Source organism: Ovis canadensis, chromosome 3 (assembly GCF_042477335.2).
Source record: "Ovis canadensis isolate MfBH-ARS-UI-01 breed Bighorn chromosome 3, ARS-UI_OviCan_v2, whole genome shotgun sequence".
NCBI classification, from domain to species: domain Eukaryota; kingdom Metazoa; phylum Chordata; class Mammalia; order Artiodactyla; family Bovidae; genus Ovis; species Ovis canadensis.
Window position 1 is genome coordinate 221,184,348 of NC_091247.1, and position 25,818 is coordinate 221,210,165.

The 25,818-nt window shown below is 56.9% G+C and overlaps 2 protein-coding genes and 1 long non-coding RNA gene across 3 annotated transcripts; 2 read left to right on the forward strand and 1 right to left on the reverse strand.

Moving 5' to 3' along the window:
* Positions 1-2,314: 2,314 nt before the first annotated feature.
* Positions 2,315-5,097, reverse strand: LOC138436078 (uncharacterized). The gene is made up of 2 exons (XR_011255327.1): positions 4,835-5,097; positions 2,315-3,316 (listed from the first exon to the last, which is right to left on the reverse strand). It is a non-coding gene; the product is annotated as an uncharacterized lncRNA (long non-coding RNA).
* Positions 4,793-18,072, forward strand: SH3BP1 (SH3 domain binding protein 1). The gene is made up of 18 exons (XM_069581576.1): positions 4,793-5,273; positions 6,356-6,398; positions 6,631-6,735; positions 7,892-7,968; positions 8,414-8,525; positions 8,627-8,703; positions 9,196-9,334; positions 9,821-9,889; positions 10,055-10,145; positions 10,527-10,672; positions 11,454-11,565; positions 12,491-12,572; positions 12,658-12,738; positions 13,293-13,409; positions 13,957-14,054; positions 14,368-14,533; positions 15,731-15,825; positions 17,214-18,072. Exons 1-18 carry the CDS (start codon positions 5,215-5,217, stop codon positions 17,624-17,626), a joined length of 2,082 nt encoding a protein of 693 aa, XP_069437677.1. The 5' UTR covers positions 4,793-5,214; the 3' UTR covers positions 17,627-18,072.
* Positions 18,039-25,680, forward strand: PDXP (pyridoxal phosphatase). Its single transcript, XM_069581578.1, has 2 exons — positions 18,039-20,550; positions 24,355-25,680. Exons 1-2 carry the CDS (start codon positions 19,977-19,979, stop codon positions 24,669-24,671), a joined length of 891 nt encoding a protein of 296 aa, XP_069437679.1. The 5' UTR covers positions 18,039-19,976; the 3' UTR covers positions 24,672-25,680.
* Positions 25,681-25,818: the final 138 nt, after the last annotated feature.

The following is a 25,818-nucleotide window of genomic DNA, read 5'->3' on the forward strand; positions in this document are numbered from 1 at the left end:
CTTTGAAGATGCGAGTTTTCACTTTTGTCTAACCCAGTGTTTCCCAAGTCTGAATTTGGGCGCTGAACACTGTCCCTTACATACTGTTGGGAAGGGCTGGAGGCCAGTCCAACCTGTGTGCTCATCCAGCAAATGACAGCTCTTCTCTGTGCCAGCCAACACTGGACGCGCAGGGCAAGGGCTTCTCAACGGGGAGGGCGTGCTGTCGAGGGCACAGGAGAGGGAGCAAGGCCTCTGAGTCGGCATCTCCAGCTCCTCACAATCAGGAGCCTCCTGTCAGATCCGCCTGGTGTGACCACCATCCCACATCTGGGCCTGCAGACACCCTGATCTCAGGCTCCTGGCTTCCTTCCTGTTCACCTCCCTACTCTCTGGGCCGGACTCTGCCTAAACACTTAAATGATGCCTCAGAAAGATAATCTCTCCTTGGAATGTTCTTTAAGAAGAATGTTATTCTTTTACATGAGACAAAACCGTGCTCCCTGTAGCATGCCCCTAGGGTCCCAGAAACTCCCTCTCGGAGCATGTATTCCACAGGCCATGGAAGGGTTGTTGTGGGCCTGGGCGCCAGCGTGACTGCCAGCTGGGAACCTGGGAGCTCTGGTGGGCTGTGTGACTTTGAAGAAGGTGCTTCCTTCTCTGGCCTTCAGTTTACTTGTTTGAAAAGGTGGGAGGGACCCAGTGACCTGTAAGTCCCCTCTGAAGACTCCTTGGGCCAAAGGGCCCCCTGGCTGTCAACTTGCAGTGACCACAGGGGCAAGAAGATCTGTTCAGTCTTTTAGACCACCCTCGATCCAGTCTACCCATCCAGCTGTCTGCCTGTCCGTCCTGCCACATGCCTCCTGAACAGCCCCGTCCTCAGACCCCTGAGCCAGGAGCATGGCCACCAGAAGCTGGAGGTGGACGGGAGGTGCTCCACAAGCCTGCATCTGTCTGAGGGGCCAGCAGGGGTGCTCTAATCAGAAGAGAGGACCCTTTGCCTCCACCACCTGTTGCATCATTCCCAAATACGGGGTGTCAATCTAGACAGGTCCAGAGCCTCCGGAGCCCTCGGGCTGGGAGAGAGGGACACAGGAAGTGTTCTCTGCCTCCTCAAGGGTGACCCCCACCTCCACCCCAGGAGCAGTGGGACTTCCCAGGCCTCGAAGCCACACTTCCACTTCTGTTTATGCCGCTGGAGGCAGCTGCTTTCCTAAGAGCAAGCACAGGACACTGCTCTTCCCTTCATAGCAGCCAAGAGACAGAGGCCGCCACTCACCCAGAGAGCCTGTCTCTGCTGTTCCCTGATGCCCCTGCCCCCATCCTCCACAGGCCTCCTGGCAGGGTTCCAGGCCAGCAAGGTAGATAAGAGGGGAGCTGGCCTAACCTGGTGCTGCGCAAGGCCTGGAGCAAGCAGCCCCTCCCTCCAGCCCCGTAAAAGTAAGAAACTTGAGGCTTGGGGAGCTTATCCAGTGCCTGCAGGCACATGTTAGGGCCCAAGTGTGACCAGCAGTCCTGGGAAGTGACTACACTGACTGCACATCACCACCCTCCTCACCCCCCGGCAGGTGCTGTCCCCCAGGGCCAGGGTTGAGGACACATGCTCTCCAGGGCTGTAGGGACTGTGGTGTGTCCCTGCCCCAGCTCCACCCAGGATTTCCTGGGAAGTCCTTTTGGCTTGAGGACGTTTTTGGAGCCACAGAAATGACTGCCACCCGCCTAGCTGCTTCGGGCAGAAGCCTCCACATGGACGGCAGCACCAATCCGGCCACAAACACTTTGTCAAGTGTCTAAAAGGGGATGTTTTTGCTCGGTTCTGCGGCCCCACCGCTGACCCCTGCTACCACCACCTTGACGCCAGCCGCTGGCCTCCCTGCCCACATCCTGCTGGAGCTTCAGCAGTGGGCGCTTCCCATGCCGTTGCAGGTTTTTGCAGACAATCTGCACTGAAGCTGCTGGGCCTCCTGAAGCAGCCACGGGGATTAAGGCGGGAGGCGGGGGCCGGAAGGGACCAGCATTTCTGGAGTCTCCAGGCAGTGCCATCTGGCGCAGCAAGAGAGCACGTGGCTGTTTTGGAGCCTGTCGGATTTGCTTCCTAACTTGGCTTCTACCATTTAGCCGCCCAGGGACGTGGGCCAGGAGCCTGGGTCTACTCACCTATAAAACCCCATGATCCCAACCTCACTGGAGAAGGTGCTAGAGTATCTGACAATAAGTGCCATTGTCCCCCTGTAGCAGGATACAGAGGGCAAGGGGGCAACTGAGGCAGGAATGGGGGTTAAACGATCTTTCCGTTCCTGACTCTGCAGGCTGAATAATAAAGTCAGGCACGGTCTTAAGCATTTTACATATCAATTTATTTAACACAACACCCTATCAGGTAGATGCTACTGTTATTCTCAAGTGAGCAAAGGCTCAGGAAGGTGAACTGCCTCAGTTCAGGTCACCCTGCTAGTGAGAGGCTGAGCCCAGCTAGTCAGCTCTGTCTATACCAGTAAACTCTGTTCCTGCTGCCTCTGGGCTGGAGATAAATGTCCTCTGATGCAATGTCTTCACTTGCCATTCAAGTCAACTGTTTGTTGAGCTCCTGTGACTGTGGCACGTTGTTCAGCCCCTGAATTCGGCATGAGCCAGACAACACGCAGGCCCTCGTCAGGAGGACACTGAGCAAGTCATTGCCTGGTGACCTCTGCAGTCCCACATATGCAGTTCTAAAACTATGATCTCAATATTCACTGATTGAAACCTCTGTGTCTGAAAGTCTCTGATGACAACATCCTTCAAAGGAACAGCTTATGCTCCACCTACAAGGGCTTCAAACCTTTATATGATTGTTGATGATCTGAGTGTGCTCAGGCTTAATTATATCCTAAAATACACCCCTTACCCAGCTAAAAGGTATGGCAGTGCTACCCAGGCTGGACACAGAAGAGCCAGGTGCCCTTCCTGCAAAAGCTCTTGGGTTTGGCTGGAGGGAAGTCTGAAGCCCAGAGGGGAGGCCCAGAGTTCAGATGGCCTGATCATGTGGCCCAGTTGTCTCCACAGCAGCTGCTGCTACAGTCCACATGGACTGAACCCTCCTTAAGCTGGAGCTGGGGGCTCAGACTCAGGCAAAACTGGGAAGGACAGAGGTACAAGCCAGGACTTGCCCTCAAGTCCCTTCAGAACAGCTGGGGAAGTGATCAAGTCCAGGCCAGTATGGTCTGGGCCAAAGGCAAGGCTGGAACAGGGTGGGGACCTGGAAGTTTCCCATATGCCAGGACAGTGGCACCTGGTGTCACGTTGCTGCCTCGGGAGTCTTCCGTTTCCTGATTCTTCACACAGCTGGTTGCGACAACTGCAAAGACAGGGGAAACTGAGTCACCATGAAGTCCAGTAGCGAAGGTGGAGAGGCTAGAACTAGAACCCAGACATTGCAAAGAGCAGCCCCACATCTTAAGAAGCCAAGTCTACATTGGACCCTGATGTCTCTTTCCATCAAGGCATTCATCAAGCCCTGCCTTCCTCAAGAATCCCTCCTGGGGGGCCTTCCAGCTGGGAGAAGGGAAGTGGGCAAGGAAACCTAGCCTGGGATTGATCCCCTCATCCTGGCCTGAGCCTTTGATCCAACAACTTTTCAACTTCCGGCCAGGATTCCGCATTCAGCTTCCCTTCGCAGCCCCTCCACACCCCGCTAGGGCCTGCCTGCTCTCCCTTTAAAGAGTGGAGGGGCAACCAGTGCCCAACGCATGCCCAACTGTGTGCCAGGGCCCATGCTGGGCACTGGAAATGTGTCAAGATGTCCAAATTGGAGGCTCTACTCTCAGAAGTCCCCAGTCTGCCCACTCATACACAGTAGTAGGTGCTCAAGTAACCCTCAAAGTGAACTGAAGCTCTAACAAGGCAAAGAGCAGTGAGTGAACCAGGACTCTACCTCAGGCCCCCCGCCCCCTACCCTCGGAGCTCCTGATGCCCAAGGGGTGCAGAGGTTCAGAGTAAAGAGAGCCTACTGTTGCCCAAAGGCTCTCATTTTGAGTTTACTAGCAGTTACGGAGCATCTCCCTGGAGAAGGCCATGGCAACCCACTCCAGTACTCTTGCCTGGAGAACCCCATGGACAGAGGAGGCTGGTGGGCTACAGTCCATTGGGTCACAAACAGTGGGACACGACTGAAAAGTGACGCACGCATGGAGCATCTACTGTATGTCCAAGTCTGTTTTGGGTGGAGGCTCAAAGAAATAACTACTGCTGAGTTTGGGGAGGTCAAAGCATCAGCCACATCACTGCCTCACAAGAAGTTAGGGCAGGGACTGAGGAAGTCCTCCCAGTGAAGGGACTTCATAGATGGAGGAAACTCCATGTTGAGGCCGGAAGAGAGCAGGATGGTGGAGAGCGTCTGCCGTGGCTGAAGGAAGGTGAGTACCCCCATGAAAAGGGAGATGCCAGCAGAAACGGGTGCTACAGGAGCAGGCAGGGGTATCTCGTCCACTCTGCCAGGTGGGCAGGGTTGGGACAGCTGACCCACAGGCCATTACAGGCAGTGAGGCCAGAGTTCCAGGGACTTGTCCCAGGGCACACGGCAGCCAGGTGCCCCAGGACGCCAAAGTGGCCAGCCAATCATCTTCCAGCAGGTGCGAGGAGGCTGACCTTTGGCTCCAGGTGGCCAGGGGGTCCTTTGGGGAAATGAGTGGCAGGACAGCATCCTTTTGGGAAACCTGGATGGACCTGTTCTTGGCATCTGACTCCTAAGCATGGAACCCTGTGTCTCCTTTAAGAGGGTGCTGAGGTTATTTATACCTTGGCCCCGCAGGCCAGTGGGTGGGGCAGGAACCCAGGAAGCCAAGCTGGGCAGGCGCGGCGGCTGGAACGGGCTTACCTGCTTCCCGCCACCGGGGCTGGGCGGGGCGGAGAGGGGAGGAGGGGCCGCACACACAACCTGTGAATCGCCGGACCGCCGGCGGACCCACACTCGCCGGGACCGGCGGGGGACAACGAGGGGCCCGGAGGGGACCGGAAGACGCGAAAAGAGCGAGAAAACAAACTTGGGAGAGAGGAGTGACCTGGGGGCCGGGGGCGGAGTCGCCAGCGGGGGAGGAGAGAGCGAGCCGCAGCCAGAGCGCGGCTGGCCCAGGAAGCGAGGAGCACCGCCCACCCATCCGGGGCGAGAGAGGCGCCGCAGGCCGAGGCAGGCTGGGCCGGGGGCTGCCGGGCCCTCGACCCCCACCGTGACCCCGCGGCCTCCAGCCTGCCCCCAAGATGATGAAGAGGCAGCTGCATCGCATGCGGCAGCTGGCCCACACGGGCAGCCTGGGACGGTGAGTGTCAACTCTTTCCTCCCAGCCCCATCCTCACCCTGGCAGGACCCTGGGGAGGCCAAGGACAGCTGGACAGCCACCTTATGACTGGCCACCTCTCCTCCTTCCCCCGAAGGCCACCCCCACCTCCAAGGCAGGAGGAGCAGGCCCTGGCCTTTGGGGCAGGGGAACCCCCAGCTCTCATTGGAGGGTGGGTGGAGGATCAAGGATATTGGGTCTTCGCTGTCTCTAGGAGCCCTGGAGTGGATGGTCCTCCCTGACCTCACTTGTCCCCTCTGTACAATGGGGATGTTAACCATCCCTGGTTGCCTAGGGGAGGTGATGGTCGCTTAGGGACCCAGACCTAGGGGGAACAGAAGACAACGGGTGCAGGCAGTGATGGAAGGAGGGGCTTGCCCTTGTCCTGCCCTGCGCCTCTTCCTGCCACCGCCAGCCCCGAGGCCTCCTGCTTCTCTGTCTTGCTTCTGCTTTTCGTAGCCTCAGGTGGAAACATCCCCAAGTCCACAAGTCCACAAACCTCTGGGCTGGTGGGATGGAGGCCGGAAATATAGGGAGCTCCCAGAGCCTGCCTTCTCTCCTCTTACCCACTGGGCCCAGGGAAGGGGTCTGGGTGTCCAAAGACCCGCACAGACACCTGTGCAAGCGTGGGCAGCCAGGCCACCTTTCTCTGAGCCGCAGTGTCCACCCATGTCCTGGGCCCCTGCCGGCCACCACAGTCCAGAGTCCTGTGTGACCAGCAGCTTGGGAGTCTGAGCTTGCACACTTCCCGTTCTTGGGGCCAGCCCAACCCTCCTCTCCCTGGGTCAGCAGAAGAGAGACTCCTCCAGTCACCGCTTCAGTTTCGTCCGCCCTGTCTCAGGACACAGCCCTGGGTGGAGGAGGAAAAAGCCCAGTATCCCATTCCCACCCTCACGGAATGTGTTCCGACTGGGATCGAGTGGGCGGGCCACCCAGGGCGGCCTGACTGGGAGGGGCACTGGGAGGAACAGGGGTTCAGGTGCCCTGATTGGGGAGGGGGGCAGGAGGAGGCAGGGGGTTTCCTAACTTGGGCCCACTCAGCAGAACCTCTCTCCCCACTGCAGCACCCCGGAGACTGCAGAGTTCCTGGGTGAGGACCTGCAGCAGGTACGTGCCTGGGCCGGCAGCGGATGGCAGGGCAGGTCCGTACAGGCTGTCCGCAGAGGCCCAGGAGGGGATGCCAGTGGGGGCCCCCGAGTTGAGTCATTCCCACTCTGTTGGCCATGGGATCCCCGGGAGGAGCGAGAAAAAGATAGTTTCTGCTCTGGAGGAGAAGAGGGCAGTGGGGCACGGGGGATGACAACCCCCCATGATCTATAACCCCCGGACCCCCTCCCAGGTGGAGCAGCGGCTGGAGCCAGCTAAGCGAGCAGCGCACAATGTCCACAAACGGCTGCAGGCCTGTCTGCAGGGCCAGAGCGGGGCGGACATGGACAAACGGGTGGTAAGTGGGCGTCCCAGGGAGGAGGGGCTTGGGCAGGACATCTCGGTCCAGTGGGACAGTGAGGTAGGGGCTGGGGTCACCCTGCTAGTCTGAGTCTGGCACCAAGGGGGTGGAGGTTGCTGTGTCCCAAGGCTCTTCCGGCCCCTCACTCATGAGGTCCTATTTCTTCCCCTCCCCTTCTTGACCCCGCCCCCTCAGCGCCAATCCTCTGCACCAAAGCCAGGCCCCTGACCACCTGAACGGCTCTGTCCAGTCAGCACCCAGAGCAGGTGCTCTCAACTCCGCAGCCTGTGAGGGCTTCCTGAAGGAAGCGGCATTTGAACTGGATTTTGTGTTACTCACTAGTATTAATCAGCAGCCAGTATTTATGGACTGATTACGGCTAGTCTGTTGCTAAGATATGTCTATGCCTTGCCTCACTGAACGCTGACAACAGCCGTGGGAGGAGGCTGCCTTTATTAGCACTGTCTGCAGGAGGAAATGGAGATAGAGGGGTAGAGGGACTCGTTCAAGGTCACACAGCTAGTACGTGGCAAAACCGAAATTTGAACTCTGGTCTCCCTGATCTAAACTGGTGCTCTCCACAACACTAGCTAGGGACGTGGGAGGCATGTTTTATAATCAGACAACCATTCAGTATGGCCAGAGCAATAGGGAGCCGTGGAGGGTTTCGAATTCCTCAGAAGCTAGGTCAGCTGAGGCCCTGCGGCAGGGGTAAGGGTCTACTCCAAGGCTGTCTTCCTGGCTCCCCAGTCTCCCCTAACTGTGCACGGACCTCAGGCAAGCTCCTTGCGCCCTGTTCTTAGTGTTCCATTCAGTGATGGGACTTGGTCTTTCCTTTTTACCCATTCAAGTGGCTTCTGGGAGGGGGCAAGGGGGCCTCAGGTGGGTCGGGGCTCTGCATTGTCACGCGGAGATGTCACCTCCACTGTGCCTTGTCATTATCTCGCTTCTACTCTCACCTGTCGCCGCGGCCCTCCTGGGTTCCTGCCGCTCGTGTCCAAGCCCAAGGCCTTGTTGGGGTTCTGCCACCAAGAGACTTGCCATGTGCTCAGACCCGTGGAGTGGGGGCTGGGAGGGTGGGGAAGGGTTGAGGGAAGCCCAGCAAGCATGCGTGTGTACTCACACTCACGGCCACCCCTGCTTCTCCCTGCAGAAGAAGCTTCCCCTCATGGCTCTGTCCACCACGATGGCCGAGAGTTTCAAGGAGTTGGACCCCGATTCCAGCATGGGGTGAGCATGGACAGGGCCTTCAGCCCTCACCTGGAGATGCCGAGGAGGGATCTGGGCTGGGAGAGGGTCCCGATCAGAGAGGGCACCCACTGTGGAAGGCTGACCTGGGTGGGAAGAAGGCCTGGGCTGGGAACAGTGTCCAGAGGTCAGTGAGGGCAGCCAGGCCTGGGAGGGCATTGGGCTCGGTGAAGATGAAGGAGAGACAGAACAGATAGGAGGTTGGGACTTCCCTGATAGTCCACTGGTTAAGACTCCATACTGCCCATGCAAGAAGTGCAGGTTCGATCCCTAGTCTGAGAACTAAGATCCCACATGCCATGCACATAATCAAAAGAATTTTTAAAAAAGAGACAGGAGGTGATAGGGAGGGAAGAGGCCCTCAGTCTCTCCAGAGAGGGGGTGAGGGGCTGTGGGAGCCCGGGCCCACTGGGTGCTGTGTCCACAGGAAGGCCTTGGAGATGAGCTGTGCCATTCAGAACCAGCTGGCCCGCATCCTGGCCGAGTTTGAGATGACCCTGGAGAGGGACGTACTGCAACCACTCAACCGGCTGAGCGAGGTGACCCCTCCACACACACCTTCTGCCCCCAGCTCCCCCAGCCCCCACCTCTGCAGCCCGCTGAACCCCCACCCCCACCTCCTACCCACGCCTGCCCCCAGGAGGAGCTGCCAGCCATCCTCAAGCACAAGAAAAGCCTGCAGAAGCTGGTGTCTGACTGGAACACGCTTAAGAGCAGGTGGGAGCCACAGCCTCTAGGGGGGTGGTTCACGCCTAGGTCAGCCCATGGATGTGGCCGCAGAGCTTCGAGACCACCCCCCCCACAACTAGGAGGATGCTGCAAGGTCCTTAGGGGTATAGTGTGTTTCTTTGTGCACACACCTGGGGCTTAGGAAGACATATGGTAATGGTGCATGCGATGGGGCCTCTCTGCACATGCTTGTGCCAGCTGGAGGTAACTTCAAAACCTGGGAGAGCCATCAACAACCCTCCAAGAACCCTGGAGGGCCCCCACCCTCCACTCTGGAGGTGGATGGCTAGGATCACCGAGCCTGCCACCAGGGGGGCGCCCCAAAGCACTGCTCATGCCGAGCCGAGACCCCAGACCTGTGCCGCCCTGGGATTTGCGTCTATCAACCCCCAGAATCCTATGGGGTTGGGCCGATGGGGGGCACTTAGCTCTGAATGTGCCATGGGGACAGTGACCATCCCACCTTGGGATGATCCTCAGGCTGAGTCAGGCAGCTAAGAACTCCGGCAGCAGTCAGGGCCTGGGCGGCGGCCCAGGCAGCCACACCACCACAGCCAACAAGGTGGAGACGCTGAAGGAGGAGGAGGAGGAGCTGAAGAGGAAGGTGGAGCAGTGCAAGGTGAGGGGCACTGGCAGCTTCCTGGGGGTGGGGGTGGCGGGGTGGGCGCTGTCCCCACTGCACAGGCCGTGTGGCTAGGAAGCAGCTGAGCCAGGATTTGAATCCGGGCTGCCAGGCTCTGGGGTCTGTGTACTCAGCCGTTACCTGGTAGCTGCTTCTGTCTGTATCATACCCATAACACCTGGGCAGGAGGGGACAGGGAGGAGGGCAGGAGGGGAGAATCTTGGCGTGTTGGCTGAGTGAATGAGTGAAGGGTGAGTGAATGAGAGAGTGGTGAGGGTATGTGGACACAGAGGAGAGGAACAGGAGAGCCCCTCAAGAGCTTGGAGGGGTTCCCGTGGGCTGGCCCAGGAGCAAACCTTGGCAGAGCGAGAGTAGAGTGGACTCCAACCCTCCCATACAACTCGGGCAAACCTCTACCTGCTCCAAGCTTCCCCAGCAGGCCCCAGCCTCCCTGGTACAAGCCCTGCTCTCTTTGTCCCCAAGGACGAGTACTTGGCCGACCTGTACCACTTTGCCACTAAGGAGGACACCTATGCCAACTACTTCATCCACGTGAGTCCAAGACCAGACTCCAGCCACCTGGAGCTCGGGGGCCACTGAGATCCCCTGCAAGGTGGTGGGAGGGAAGGGTCTGCGTTTGTGGCCCCTGGAGGAGACTCAGCTTCCCTCACTTCCCCCCGCCCCCCGGGGTGGGGGGGTGCCCCCTTGTCCCCACAGCTCATGGAGATTCAGGCCGATTACCATCGCAAGTCTCTGAGCTCGCTGGACACGGCCCTGGCTGAGCTGAGGGAGAACCACAGCCAAACAGGTGGGGACCTGACCCCCACCCCTGTCCCCCACCCTGCTCAGGGCCTGTTAAGAAGCTTGCACTCCATCCCGAAAGGCACTGGGGAGCCTGGAATGAGTTCTATCCAGGGGAGGGCTCAGTGAGATTTGTGATGGAGAGATTGCTCTGGCGGCTGCATGCAGAATAGAATTAAAGGGCAGGATGGAGACCTGTTAGGAGGCAGAAGGGAAGTGACGGAGGCCCAGGCTGGGGTGGAGGCAGTGGAGGTGGGTGGTTTGGAGAGATGTGTGGGATGGTTTCAGGATGTGTCCTGTGGGTGGTCAGGAGGGTGGTGGAAGCCCCCTGACCTGGCTGCTTAGAGGTGGGAGGACCCTGGGCCGCTGATCTGTCTCGTCCCTGCAGACCCCTCCCCTTCGATGACGGCCGCCCCCTTCTCCAGGGTGTATGGGGTGCCTCTGGGAATCCACCTGCGAGAGCTGGGCCGGGACATTGCCCTGCCTATTGAGGCCTGCGTCATGATGCTGCTCTCTGAGGGCATGAAGGAAGAGGTGGGGCTCGCTGGGGCAGGTGGGGAAGGAGCACGGGCCCCTCATCTGGTCCCACCCCTCCCACGCATGCCTGTGCTGGGGTGTAATCCCACCATTAGCGCCCAGGTGCCAAGAGAAGGCATGGCCTCCTGCAGTTGAACTGATGCCACCTCCCCCTTAGTGATGCTCACATGGACCAGGCCCTGTGCTATCAACCCTTTGCACACCTTGCTCCGTTGCATTACCCCAGTAAACCTTGCAGGGAGCCTTCCATTTTTGCAAGCCTTACCTCTTGCAAAATTGGCTCCATTTTGCAAGAGGTAGACAGAGGCCAGTGGGTAGGCGTGCCCAGTGGCAGGTGAGAAGGTTGGTGGAGAAGCCAGGGAAGCCACGTCAGTCTCGGCCCCGTGCTGCCCTCATCCATCCTGCGCTCCTCGGTCCTGCTAGCACGTCGGCTGCTTTCCTGAGGGCAGGCCTTTAGGAGGTGGATCATGCTTCAGAGACAGACCTAGGCTTCAGGACAGTCCTGCGGGGCCTCTTGTCTTTCCTCCACTCCCGTCCAGACTCCAGTCTTCTCATGATTTTCCCAGCTCCTCCCAGGCTTCTCGTTTTGCTCAGAATCCTAGACCTTGAGAGTCGAGAGGAGCCACGGACACAGTAGTGTTCGCTCTGCCCACCAGCCCATGGGGCCCCTGAGGCCCCCTTCCCCTGGGCCGGGAGTGGACCAGCGCCTCCTAGGCAGGGGGTCCTGCCCCCACCCTGACCCCTCTGTGACTCCCACTCGCCCCCTCTTGCCCCTCAGGGCCTCTTCCGTCTGGCCGCTGGAGCATCGGTGCTGAAGCGTCTCAAGCAGACCATGGCCTCAGACCCCCGCAGCCTGCAGGAGTTCTGCTCTGACCCCCATGCTGTGGCAGGTACCTGCACCGAGGAGCCCTGGGTGGAGAGCCTTCCCCCAGGGCCCTCCCCTGAAGCTGCCTGAAACGGACCCACAATAGTTTAGCTTAAGGCCTGATACTCTGCCAAGAAGACACCTGAGGAGGCATAGGGGTCCTTAACGTGGGGTCCATCGTCAGCCCCCTGAAACACGTGTACGTTTTTCTGGGGACAAGATCACTAGTCTTCATCGTTTTCTCGAGAGCTTGTGACCCAAAGAAACGATTCAGTTCAGTTCAGTTCAGTCACTCAGTCATGTTTGATTCCTGCGACCCCATAGGCTGCAGCATGCCAGGCCTCCCTGGTGCTGCTAAGTTGCTTCAGTCGTGTCTGACTCTGTGAGACCCCATAGACGGCAGCCCACCAGGCTCCCCTGTCCCTGGGATTCTCCAGGCAAGAACACTGGAGTGGGTTGCCATTTCCTTCTCCAATGTGTGAAAGTGAAAATTGAAAGTGAAAATTGAAAGTGAAGTCGCTCAGTGGTGTCCAACTCTCCATGACCCCATGGACTGCAGCCTACCAGGCTCCTCCGACCATGGAATTTTCCAGGCAAGAGTACTGGAGTGGGTTGCCATTGCCTTCTCCAGGCCTCCCTATCCATTGCCAACTCCCAGAGTTTACTCAAACTCATGTCCATTGAGTCGGTGATGCCATCCAGCCATCTCATCCTCTGTTGTCCCCTTCTCCTCTTGCCTTCAATCTTTCCCAGCATCAGGGTCTTTTCAAATGAGTCAGTTCTCCGCATCAGGTGGCCAAAATATTGGAGTTTCAGCTTCAGCATCAGGGTTAGACCTAGACATGTTAGTATGAACAAGAGCTACAGGTTCCTAACATGGAGAGAGCCAGGCACTGGGGGTAAAGGTAGGGGCTTTGGGGGCTGAATCTAAGTCCCTGCCACCACTCTAGGTGCCCTTAAGTCCTACCTGCGGGAGCTGCCAGAGCCCCTGATGACCTTTGACCTCTATGATGATTGGATGAGGGCAGCCAGGTGAGGATGAGGGGCATGTGCTGGGGAGGACTAGGCTGCAGATAGGCCGTCCAGGACAGCTCACCCGGTCTTTCCTCCTCCCCAGCCTGAAGGAGCCAGGAGCCCGACTGGAGGCCCTCCAGGAAGTGTGCAGCCGTCTGCCCCACGAGAACCTCAGCAACCTCAGGTTAGTACCCAGCCCACCCCCCACCTCACCACCCCCACCACACCCTCTGCCCTGGCCTCCCCAGCCAAAGCCCAGCTGGCCCTTCAGGGCCCTGGGCTGAGGTCCTCCTGCCTTGTACTAGGCAATATTTCTGAAAATACCTCTTTGATGTATTAGCCATGTGTTTTTAATACTAGATGTTGAACTGAATATATAGCTTGAACCCTGAAGCCATCCCACCCAGTGGCTTTGGATCGCTCCTCTGCCACTCTGTTATCCCGGGCTAGAAATTTAACGCTCTGTGCCTTGGCGCCCTCACGTGGAAGACATGGAACATAACAGTCCCAGTTCTGTAGGGCGGCTGGGGGGTTCGCAACTTAGCGCCAGCCATGGAGGTGGTGTTCAGTAGGTCAGCTAATGTAACTAGTGAAAAAAATGTTTAAATGTCCCATATGGTGTCTTTGCTGCTCTTTGGAAACCCTGGGCTGGGAAGGTCTCCGGCCTTGGGGGCATCCATGGGTATTCATGGCCTAAGACATCCGGCCGCTGGTCCAAGCCTCCTTCCCACCCCCCAGGTATCTGATGAAGTTCCTAGCACAGCTGGCTGAGGAGCAGGAAGTGAACAAGATGACACCCAGCAACATTGCCATTGTCCTGGGGCCCAACCTGCTGTGGCCCCCTGAGAAAGAAGGGTGAGGGGCTGTGGGTTGGGGGAGGGTGGCAGTCTTGCCCCCTGTTTCAACATCTGCTTATTTTCCCCCTGGGCCCCGGTTTCTCCATCCTTGGAGTGGGTTGAGCAGCTTCTGTTGTCAAGGCTGCTGTGAGGATCATGGGATCATGGACCCCACCGGGCTTCAGAGATAGACATTCTGGGTAATGGCTTTAATGGGGTGCTTGGTGGCCTGTTGCAGGAGCCAGAGATCTGGTTCCAGCCTCACCCCTCCAACCTTCCAGGGATGAACCTTATAAAGTCACTCTGGACCTTCATTTCTTTATTTGTAAGTTGGAGAGAAACTAGACAAACATTGAGAATTTTTGCTTTGGGAATTTGATGAGATAATAAATAGAGAAATGTGTTATAAACTGTAAAATGCGGTGATACGTGAGGGGTTGTAATTCACCTGGCCACAGATGACAAAAGGATTGATCCTTGTGTCCCCGGCACCCAGCACAGGCCCAGAGAGTTGGTCACTAGACTTTGCTAAATGATGACTCACTTTGGCTCTCTTTTTGTCCCAGGGATCTGGCCCAGTTGGATGCAGCCTCGGTCTCATCCATCCAGGTGGTAGGCGTGGTCGAGGCTCTGATACAGAACACTGACACCCTCTTTCCTGGAGGTAAAACTCCTGTCTTTATGAACTATCCACCCAACTTGGCGCCCTCCAGACTCAGTTTCAGTCCCTGGCAGCCCCGCAAACTCACCAGGAGGCCTGGAGGAAGTGGCTTCTCCCCCGTAGCCTCAGTTTCTCATCTGTAAAATGGGGATGATTGTGCCTGCTTTGTGGGACTGCCGTGAGGCCCACCTGGGAGTGGGAAGGTGAAACAAAGTCTAGATAACATCAGGATAAAGGGAAAGTGGTCCTGATGCCTGCCAAGGTGGGGAGGCCGGTGGAAGCTCTGAAAGTTCATACCTGCTCCCTCTGTCTGCAGATATCAACTTCAACGTGTCGGGCCTGTTCTCAGCGCCTGCCCCCCAGGACAAGGTCAGCGACAGGCCAGCTTCTGAGGAGCTTCCATCGATTCCCACACCTACCCCAGCCACTGTGCCGGCTCTCGGTCTGGCCCCTACCCTGGCCTCAGTGGCTACCAAGGAAAGGTAAGGACTGATGGGTATGAAGGGCCCCGTCCTGGCCCCAAGATGCCCAGTCAGAGGCACTATCTCTCAGGGCATCCAAGAGCATTTTAGGAAATATCATTATTATATTTTCCTCCCAAATACCAGGTTTCCCAGTTTGGAGTGGGTGGGACTCAGGCATATTCTTCTCAGCCTCTGATATGTTCCCTGCTATGTTCCATAGCTCTTTAATGAGCACCTACTCTGTGCCAGGCACTGACTCAGACCCTGGAGATTTAGGGAACAGAGCATTTTGGAGTTTGTAAATACCGTACTTTCCAGTCTTCTCTTTGATCCTTTAAACCAGAAGAAGGGCTGCGTGGTGCTGTACTGTCTCCTTAGCCAGTGGGTGTTGTTCAGTTATCACAGACTGCTCGGGCCCAGAACGTGAATTTCCTTAGATGAAGAAGACAGACACGTGCTGCCGTTAGGGCTTGCATTCCACGGGGTGGGAGACAGAATCAACCAGAACACCAGTATAATGTCAGCCAGTGATGTGTGCTACGAAGAACAGTAGAACAGGGCTGGATGGTCGAGTAGGGAACAGGGATCAAGAAAGTGGGGGTCAGGAAGGGCCTCCCCAAGGAGTGGCCAATAAAGCAGAGCCAGGAATGAGCCATGGCCTCCTCTGCTTCTCATCCGCTCTGTGGCTTCCAGTGGTCGAAACATCCCATAAAGATCACATGGAGGCTGGGACTTCCCTAGTAGTCCCGTGGTTAAGAATCCACTTTGCAATGCAGGAGACATGGGTTCAATCCCTGGTCGGGGAACTAAGATCCCACATGCCACAGAGTTGACTGAGCCTGCGAGCCACAACTTGAGAGTCCGTGCACCACAGCGAAAGATCCCGAGTACCACAGCTAAGATCCGACCCAGCCAAATCAATTACTTTTAAAAGCAGATCGCATGGAGGCTGAGAGCTGAGACTTTCTGCCCCCACATCCTGGCCACATGGGGGACCATGGACACTGTCACAGTTGCACACAGCAGCCAGGCCTCAGTGGACGCAAACTCTGGCCAATGCTAGAGGATCTTGTCAGACCCCAGGCCCGGCCACAAGGTGGTGGGGAACAGCTCCAGGAGGACCCAGACTCAGCCTGTTGGCTGGGAGTCTCCCCAGATGCCTGGAGACCTCTGGGAGATGCCATGGCTGACCTTGACCCTCTCCTTCCCTTGCAGGGCAGAGTCCGAGGCACCCCACAGACCAACCTCCCCCAAGGTCAGTCGGAGCCCCCCGGAGGCGGCCGCCCCAGCAGAGGAGATGGCTCGGAGGAGTGAGTCGGCCGTGGGAAGAGAAGGGGCAGAGGGTGGGCAGGGAGAGGGATCAACAATCCCATACTGCCCCATGTTTTCAGACAGTCAGGGGAGGCATGGAATCGAGGGGGCTAAGGGCCTGGGTTTGCTGCCTGACACTCTGCGATCAGATTCCAGCTCTGTGACCTTGGACAGATGACTTCACCTGTCTGTGCCTCAGCTTCTTCCTCTGTGTAATGAGACAATAACCGCACCTACCTTGAAGCTGTTTAGAGAATTAAATGGGGCTACCTGGCCCATACTCAGCACCCAGTAAATGCTCCATAAAAGTCAATGACTGTGAGTGTTGAGGGCAGTGGAGTCCAGTCCCTCAAGAAGTCCCAGGATCACGGAGTACAGAGGGAGGTGGGGTCTTCAAAGCACAGTGAATGAAGGGGTGGCAGTGCTGGTGGTCAGCTGGTCTCCTTCCGTGCCTCTGGTACAATTACATGTTGAAGTGGCCTAAAGTCAGGCAGGTGAGAAGGTCAAGGGTTCAAGTGGAGAATCTGCCAGGGTGACAAGGACACTTGAAAGGCCCAGCCCAGGAGGCGCTAGAGTTTTCCACCTGGATGGCAGTGGATGGAGCAGAAAGCTCTGGACCGGCTGGAGCTGGCAGGTCGCACAGGGACCTTCTTACAGGAGGGGGCATCTAGCCACTTTTCCCAGAAGGGGTGGGGACAGATGGGATGTTAGCTCACCAGAGGACAAGATAAAGGACTGTCGCCTGGGCTCATCCTCACGGCAGCCCTGGGAAGTCAAAGCCGTCACCCCATCTCAGCGATGAAGCAACTGAGCAACAAGTCCCCCAGTGGGTGGAGGCAGAGCTTGGAGCAGAGCCCAGCTGTCCTGGCCCCACCCAGCCCCTCGGCTGCCTTGCGAGGCTGGACCATGCAGACAACTCTGAGGTGGGGCAGCCCTAGTGGGCTTCTGAGCGAGGGGTGAGGAGGACCCAGCTGGCCGGTGGGACAGGCGGCATTTCTTTATCCAACAAATATGTACTGAGTGCCTACTCTGTGCCACCCATGTGCTGTGCCAGCCAGCTGGACAGAAGATGGCCTCACTTAGTTTGCGTTCTAGTCAGAGAGACAAGAAGTAAGGGAGAAAAATTAAAACTGACAAGATCATTCCAGAGGACGAAGTCCCCCATGAAGAAATTATGACTGGAAGATAGGACAGTAACTGGGGCCGGGTCAGGGAGGGGCCTTCGAGCTGAGGACAGATGTGGACAGAGGCCTGAATGGTGAGCAGCCAGTGTGGACCCTGTTCCCTGCAGAAGGGACAGCAGATAAAAGTTCTTGTGGTGGCATCAAGCTTGGGGGTTTGCCCCAGGCAGTATAGACACCTAACCACCCCTTTCCTTCCTCCACAGCCAAGCGCCCAGCACCCGCCAGGCCCACCATGCCGCCCCCCCAGGTCTCCGGCACCCGCAGCTCCCCTCCAGCGCCACTGCCACCCCCTGGCTCTGGCAGCCCTGTGACCCCTCGGGCTCTGCCCCGCCGTCTGGTTGGCAGCAGCCTCCGGGCCCCCACGGTGCCACCCCCGTTGCCCCCCGTTGCCCCCCAGCCTGCCCGGCGTCAGAGCCGGCACTCACCAGCTTCCCCCAGCCCAGCCTCCCCAGGTCCGGCCTCTCTCAGCCCAGTTGCTCTGAGCTCACCTGCACATGTGGACCTGGGGGCGGCCACTGAGGAAGGAGAGGGCCCTGAGGCTGCAGGCAGGGCCCCCACTGCCCCAGTCATCCCCCCTCAGGCCCGGCCCAGGAGCCTCGCCTCAGAGACCAACTGAGCCCACAGCTCCTCCCCGACACCCCTCAGCACCCCTTCCCTCCCACCTCGTCCGCCCAGGACACAGCCCTTACCCCTCCCAAGGGGGCGGGAGCCTCCAGCCTTTGCCTAAAGTGCCTTGGTGCCCGCTGGGTCGGTCCCCAGGGCAAGAAGGACTCAGGACAGTCCTCCATTTCCAGACCTTTTCCTCTTGGATCACCCTGGGCCTCAGGGGCCCCTCAGCCACCTCCCTGCTCTCTGGCAGGATCCCAGGGGAGCCACCGGAAGGAAGCAGAGGCTTGCCTGCTCCCACAGGACTTTTTTTTTTTCTCTTGCCAACATTTTTTTTTTTTTTGTAAGGCTGGCAAATAAATTATTTTGGACAAAACTGGAGCAGCTACCCAAATGATAGTTCTATTTTCTGTCCTTGAAATAAAGAAGCCACTTTAATAAATGGGGAAAAAATTACTTATTCTTTGCCTGCTTTCTTTTTTCTTGTCTGAAATAGTAACAGCCAACATTTTTAGTGCTTACTCTTTACTACACATTGTACTTTTCTACGCATGAGTTCACTTAATCCTATTTTGGGGAAGTAAATCCCATTACCTCTTAACAGGTGAGGAGACTGAAACTCAGAAAGTGACCAAGGTCACATGGCGAGTGAGGCATGGACCTGGCCCAGGTCTGCTTGATTCCAGAGCCTGTCCCTCACATCCTGAGCAACTGGAGTTTCCTTTTCTTCAAATGTGAAATTACTTTAACAGCTTCCACCACAGAGATGTTGTGAGGATTAAATGAGACACTTGTAAAGCCCGAAGCACTGCCCTTGCACACAGAAGTGCCCTGCAAGTGATGGCTGCCGTCGCTGTTTTCCCCCACCTGTGGTCTCTGTTCCCAGGGAAGGCTTCCCAGGGAGCAAGGATGAACCTGTCCTCAAACATTCCCTGACATGCTCTGTGCCAGACTCTAGGCGAGGTCCCAACTCAGCCCAATGCCCAGGGAGAAGGGCAGGAGAACTGACAATTAGAATCATGTATCATGGGAGTTTCCTGGTCCAGTGGCTAGGACTCCGATTTCACTGCCAAGGATGCAGGTTCAATCCCTGACTGGGGAACTAAGATCCTGCAAGCTGTGTGACAGGGAAAAGAAGAAAAATTAAGTGTCATGGCACCAGGAACCCATGAGAGCCCACTTAGGAGCAAGCCGTTTAACCCACTTCCTGGAGGGGGCAGTATTGGAGGGGCCAGTCTTTCGGGAGCTGGCCAGGTAGAGGAAGAAGGAAGAACATTCCAAGTGAAAGAGACCACCTATGCAAAGGTCAGGAGCAAAAGCCAGGCCAATGAGAAACAAAATATAAGCCCCAGAGGCTGAACGGTGTGCCTTTTCTCGGGTCTTTGAAGCTCCAGTTGCTCCTGGGGGTCAGACCAGTCTTCAGAGTCTTCTCAGAGGTTGGCAGACAACCTTAGAATTGTGACACATTCCTCACCAAGTAGGGACCAAGCTGCCTCTAGCCCAGTGTCTCTCCATTCTGGCCTCACAGTAGAATCCCTGGGTGATTAAAAAACAAATCAAAAAAAGCCAGGGCTCACCCAAAGGAATTAAAATCAGAATTTCTGGGGCCCTATCACACGTTTTATAAGGCATCGAACTATACACTTAAGATCCACACATCTTACTGTATGTGAATTATATAATTAAAAAAAAATACGTTTCCTTGGGAACTCTACTGCGCAGACAGGGTGGAAAACCAAAGGTCCAGGCCAAGGGCTCCAGCGTCTGAGGGGACACCATGTGCCTCTCTCCCCAATCACAACCACACTGCATCCCAGGACTTCTTCCCAGGGCTCCGCTCGGAACTGGAGCATCTAGGGTTAGGAAGGCAGTGAGAGTTGACCCAAAGATAACATCTCCTTTAGTATTTGTTTTCCTCCTAGCAACCATCTGTCTTAAGCTTGTGATTGGCTGGAGAACGAGGAACGGGCCTTATTTTTCCATTCGTAACTCCTTATTGGTCAAAAAGGTCAATCCCTCTCCCGGCAGGCGGCGAGTCGGCGCTGATGCTCTGCGGCTACTGGTCCAGAGGAGCTAAGAGGCGGGATGAAGGACCAGGCTAGGTCTTCATTGGTCCCCCTTCCCTTGGTGGCGCTCGAGATTCCGCCCTTTTCGCCAGGCTCCTGTAGCTCCCAGCCCCCCGACCGCTCCTCTCCGAGACTCTCCCTCCCATTGGCTGCAGATCAGGTCGTGGCCCCGCCCCCTGGCCCTTCCGGCGCGCCGATTGGCGGGTGCCCGCGACAAGCCTTCTGCGGGCGAGCGCGCTGTGCCCGCGGGAAGAGAGCGGGGCGGCTCCGGTGTTCGGGCAGCCAGCCGGCTGCATGGCGCGCTGCGAGCGGCTGCGCGGCGCGGCCCTGCGCGACGTGGTGGGCCGGGCGCAGGGAGTCCTGTTCGACTGCGACGGGGTGCTGTGGAACGGCGAGTGCGCAGTGCCGGGCGCCCCCGAGCTGCTGGAGAGACTGGCTCAGGCTGGCAAGGCGGCGCTCTTCGTGAGCAACAACAGCCGGCGCGCGCGGCCCGAGCTGGCCCTCCGCTTCGCACGTCTCGGCTTCGGGGGGCTGCGCTCCGAGCAGCTCTTCAGCTCCGCGCTGTGCGCCGCGCGCTTGCTGCGCCAGCGCCTGCTCGGACCTCCGGACACTCAGGGCGCGGTGTTCGTGCTGGGCGGTGAAGGGCTGCGGGCCGAGCTGCGCGCCGCCGGGCTGCGCCTGGCGGGGGACCCCAGCGAGGACCCGGGCGCGGCCCCGCGCGTGCGCGCCGTGCTTGTGGGCTACGACGAGCACTTCTCCTTCGCCAAGCTGAGCGAGGCCTGCGCGCACTTGCGCGACCCCGACTGCCTGCTGGTGGCCACCGACCGCGACCCGTGGCACCCGCTCAGCGACGGCAGCCGGACCCCCGGTGAGCGCGGGGAAACAGCTGGGGTGGGGGGCGGCGCTTTCAGCTCCATGCCTGGGGGTGAGGGCTGGGGAAGGGGCGTCTCCAGGCGATAGGAGGGGGACTGGAGGGATGTGCAGGCGGTTCCCACCCAGCAACAGCCCAGCATGTCTTCATGGCCACATCTGGTATTTCTTGCAGCTTTCTTGCAGCTGCCACCCTGTGAGGGGCAGAAGTGGGGTCCGGTTGGGCAGATGAGGACACTGTGGCTCGGGGAGTCACAGGTGCAATCCAGGACCCCGACTCCCAACCCTAGCCTTCCTGAACCAGCCTCCATGACTCCTGTCATTTTCTCCACCCGCCATCGGAGTGAGGTGGGAGAGTTGGGGACAAAGCTTGCCCTCCCCCCCCCCCACCTCCCCGCCGAGGGTTGGAACAGGCGTTTCTGGCGGCAGATTGAAGGCAGGTGTGCGGAGAGAACGGGCGGTGGATGGAGTTTGACCTGAGTTCCCAGCTGCAGGGCTCTGTAATCTTGTTAAATTACATAACCGTGGAGCATTTCCTCTCTGGGGGTAAAATGGGAATACTAACCATGTCAGCTTTAGTTTCGCTGAGGAGAGAGTGATCAGGGCAAGCGCTTGCTCTGTAATAGGTGCTCAGATGATGTAAATTGTATCTGAGCCCTCTCCTGTTACAGAGCTTTATGAAGCACCTTGGTGTATTATTTAGTTTCAGAATTATTCTGGAGGTGGAAGTTATTGTTCCAAGTTAAAGCAACTAAGGCTAAGAGAAGGGGCGTGAGCTACCCCAAATCAGGAAGACCTGAACTTGGCTCTTGAGACCACCTTATCCCCAGCCTCTAGACCACACCCCCACATCCAGGGCACTCTTCGCTGCTGTCCTCTGGGAATTTCCCATCTGCAGAGGAGGCGGGAGCAAAGGAGGCTCCTACATCTTGGAGGGTTCACAGTAGACAAGAGCAGAGAGTAGCAAAGGCTAACTGACAGCAGGGACAACCCATCAGTCGGCTGAGGGAGAGATCGCCATCACTTTCTCCCTGCTGGCGACTGACTGTATCGATTCCAGATCCTAGGAGGGCAGGGTGAAATTGATGGAGTAGATAGAGTATTATGATGGGTGGCAGGGAGGGCCTAGGGCTGAGGAGACCTGGGAATGCTTCCTGGAGGAGGCATCTTGCAGGACAGGGCTCTCAGGAATGGAACAGGGCTTGGGCCATGGCAGAATCAGTTCCAAGCTGGGAATCTTAATAGTTCTAGGCCTGTCTTGGCTTTGCCGCAGACCTGCTTGCTGCATGACCACTTCAGTGTCCCCATAAATCCAAGGGGAGAGCACTGCTCAGGGCTCCCAGCTGCCAGCGGCTCCTGCCTGCCTGAGGCCATGCTGTGAAAAGTGAGTTTCTCCAAAGGCCTCAAAGCTCAGGTGAAGGCTGTGGGTTCAGAAGCTCGCCCAAGGGCTCAGGAGGGATGGTGCTGGGGAGAGACCAGGTCCTGCCCATGTGTGCCCCTTGAATCTCAGCAGCCACTTGGCTGTGCCCACCAGCTCTGCTGGTCATTCCCACAGCCAAGAGGGGGAGACAGAGCTCAGGAAATACACCACTGCTGTCCTGTTTGAGCACGACTGAATCGTGCAGCTTTGTAAGTGGATAACATTTTAAATAAAGACCCCAGTATGCATAAAATCTGAAATAATGTGAATTTCACCCCAGTTTCCCCTCCCATCCCCATGTGTCTGCTTAATTGTGTGTTTATCTTGTTACCACGTGGCAGCCACTTGAGCCACTTGAGGCGGCAAATAGAAAGGCCTGCTGTCTTAGGAATACGTCACGAGCAGAATATGCAGGACTCTTGCCTGACAGGATGTGGAGAAGACTGGGATGTGATGGTCTGAGGGCAGAGTTGCGTTCAGACGCCGCTGCTGGGATGTTTGCTGCCCCAGAATACGGATCTCTGTTTCCTTCACTGCTCTGTCCCTGGCGCCTGGCACATAGTTGGGCCTCAGTAATACTGGCTGAGTGAGGTGGGACACGAGGGGCCAAGAGTGATAGGCTCAGACCTGGTAGGAAAGGAAGATGCTAACAGAGCGATGGTCCTGGAGCCGAGAAAATCCCTTTAGCCCTTCTCATTCTGGAAGGAATTTCTAATCAAAGGGCGAATGGCTTTTCCTTCTGACCCAGTTCTTAGGAAACTGAGTGGGCAAGTTCTAGGTCAGAAGTCAAGGAGACCTGCCCCACAGGGTCACTCTGGGCCAGCGCTGCCTTGATCCCAGGGAAGTTCCTCCTCCTCCTCACAGTTGCTGTTTGTGCACCTTCTGTGCCTTTGGCTTAATCACGTTGAATGTCATTCATTGTGAGAAGGGAGACAGGAGGCCCAGAGTGTTTGGGGTCAGACCAGTGGTATACTGATAAATCTTTAAGAACCCGAAGAGCCTTGATTTACACTTTTGCCAATTTCTGTGGTGTTCGTACTCCCCCCGGTGGCCGATTTCAGCCTACCAACATGAGGTCACTTCCCATCATGGGCTTGGGAAGAAAAGTAAGTACACATCATTCTGTAATATTTTCATCATTACGGATGTAAATAACCTCAAGAGCATAGATACTGGTAAAGTAATTAGGCACCGATGAGTTTTGAGAATTTATTACCTTTGTTTTAAACATTTTATTTTATTTAAGTTCATATGAGTTGACTTTAAACAGTGGCTTTAACTACCAGCTCACAGAATTCCTGAAAAGGAAACATTCAGCATTCCAGAGCCAGTACAGGCCGGCCCTCGTGTGTCTGAGTCAGACTTACCTGAATGCATCTCCTTTATCTGCCACTTACTAAGCTGTGGAACCCTGGACAAGTTACTTAACAACACTGAACATCAGCTTTCTCATCTGTAAAATGGGTATTCATGAGCTCCCGCACAGCCCCTGGCACTTTAGAATGTGCTTAGTAAATTGTGATTATCATCATCATTTGTTCAAGGACATTAGTGTAAAGGTAGAACATTCTGGCACAGAGACGTACCGCTGGGACGGGCACAGTGGACTCATTGTATGGGGCAGGATGGTACTGGGCTGAGAATCAGAACCGTCCTTTTCTCAACAGCCTTCCTATTGTTCAATACTTGGGTGTGTTCCACAATTCTGCTTATTATAGTTACTGCAGCCACGGACATCTTCAAGCATGTAGCTTTTGTCTCCAGTCTGAATTCTCGCCTTGTGATCACTCCCAGCGGAGGCAGACTAGGTCAGAGGTGCAAACATTTCTGTGCCCTGCTGTGTTCCAAAAGAGCTGGTGCCAATTTCCGATGCCAGAACACATTGTTGTAGCAATAACCACAACTGCCGTTGGTTAAATGCTTTTCCATTTCCAAAGCACTTGCCCCTGTGGTGCCCACAGCACCTCTTTGAAGGCAGGCATCACTTGGATCCCTCTTTCCAGTGAGTCCAAGGAAACTCAGAGAGGTTGGCTTGCCCAGAGGTGTATGGCTGCCAGGGTGAAATAGCAAACCATAGGCAGGACTGACTGAGCCAGGCCTGGTTATGTGCAGTGGCTCCATATTCGAGATGGGAAAACTGAGGCACAGGGAGGTTAATAGCTTGCCCAAGAAAAGTGGAGATGGGATGTGAATGCAGGCAGCTGGTTGCAGAATCTATGCCCTTAACCCCCACACCAAGACTGGGAAGCAGGCGGCCTTTTCACTCATTTCAGCCTGATTTAACCCCCGTGCCAAGCTGCCTCTGAGGATTCCAGTTCCCAGGCCTGGATGGATGCCTTTCCCGCTGCCTCCCGCACTGACCAAGTGTCCGTGTCTTTGCAGGCACTGGGAGTTTGGCTGCCGCCGTGGAGATAGCCTCGGGCCGCCAGGCCCTGGTGGTGGGCAAGCCCAGCCCCTACATGTTCGAGTGCATCACAGAGCACTTCAGCGTGGACCCCAGCCGCACACTGATGGTGGGTGACCGCCTGGAGACTGACATCCTCTTCGGCCACCGCTGTGGCATGACCACCGTGCTCACGCTCACGGGCGTTTCCCGCCTGGAGGAGGCCCAGGCCTACCTGGCGGCCGGCCAGCATGACCTCGTGCCCCATTACTACGTGGAGAGCATCGCGGACTTGATGGAGGGGTTGGAGGACTGAGCCCACTGACATAAGTGCAGCCACTACCCTCCCTTACCCTGTTCCCGTAGGTGGAGGTGATGGGCCAAGAGCTGCACTAAGGGCTACCGGCTCCTGCACCCCAGTTTCTACCCGGGTGGGACTGGAACCCAGGGAAGGAGTCAAGGTCCCCACACCCACTCCCAGCAGTGGCTGGGCACTCTGGTATCCCAGAAGGTGCCCCCTCCCCTCTTACTGGTTCACCCCGGCCTGACCCAGCCAGGTGGCCTTATATCCCGCCCTGTGACCTCCCCTTGTTTCAGTCTGGGCCCTGCTGCCTTGTGAAGATCTCCCCAACCCTGAGCACCTAATTCCCCACTTCCGCCCTGGGGCCCCTAGAGCTCTTCCTGGGTCCTGGCCTGGGGTGCCTGTTGACCAATCAGAGGTCTAGGTAACCAGGAATCATTATTGCCCTGAGCCCTGAATGGACCAATCAGAAGGCTAAGTGATGGTGATGCATTGCTGTTGGGTCCTGAGTGGACCTGTTGGAAGCCTAAGTGACAGTGACCCTCTCAGGTCCTAGGTCCTGGGTAGACCAATCAGGACCCCAGGTAGTAATGAGCCATTCGTCTCTTGGATCCTAAATAGAACAATCTAGAAGTCTGAGAAGACAGTGGCCTCTCGACTATCTGGGTCTGACTGGACCAGCCAGGGGTCTAGATTTCTGTTCGTAAAGAAGGGTCCAAGTGCTGAAGACGCCTCTCCTCCACAAGGGGGCCCTAGTGACTCGGGAGGCTTCTGTAGTGAGGGCCCCACCCCTCCCTGCTCATGGTATCAGACCAGTGCTGATGGTGGCCACAGCTTGGGAGTGGGGCTTTTGTGCCCCCGCCTTGCTATCAGTGTTTGCTGTGCCACCTCTCCCCGTGCCCACCCCAGTTATTTATTATCGTGTGCCACTGATGGTGGGGGTGGGGGCTGAGCCTTCCCCCGCCTCCTCTACCCCTGTTGTAACTAGTCCTCCCGTACTTAATAAAGTGCGAGTAGGAGTGTCTGTGTGGGTTCAAGTCTGTGTCCAGGGTGGGACGGGGGGAGGAGCCCCTGCCTGAGCCTGTTCTCCCCAAAACTGGCCCATTCCCTCTGTGAAATGATCCACCCCAGTTCCAGCATGTTCTCTGTGTAGAGTGGTACC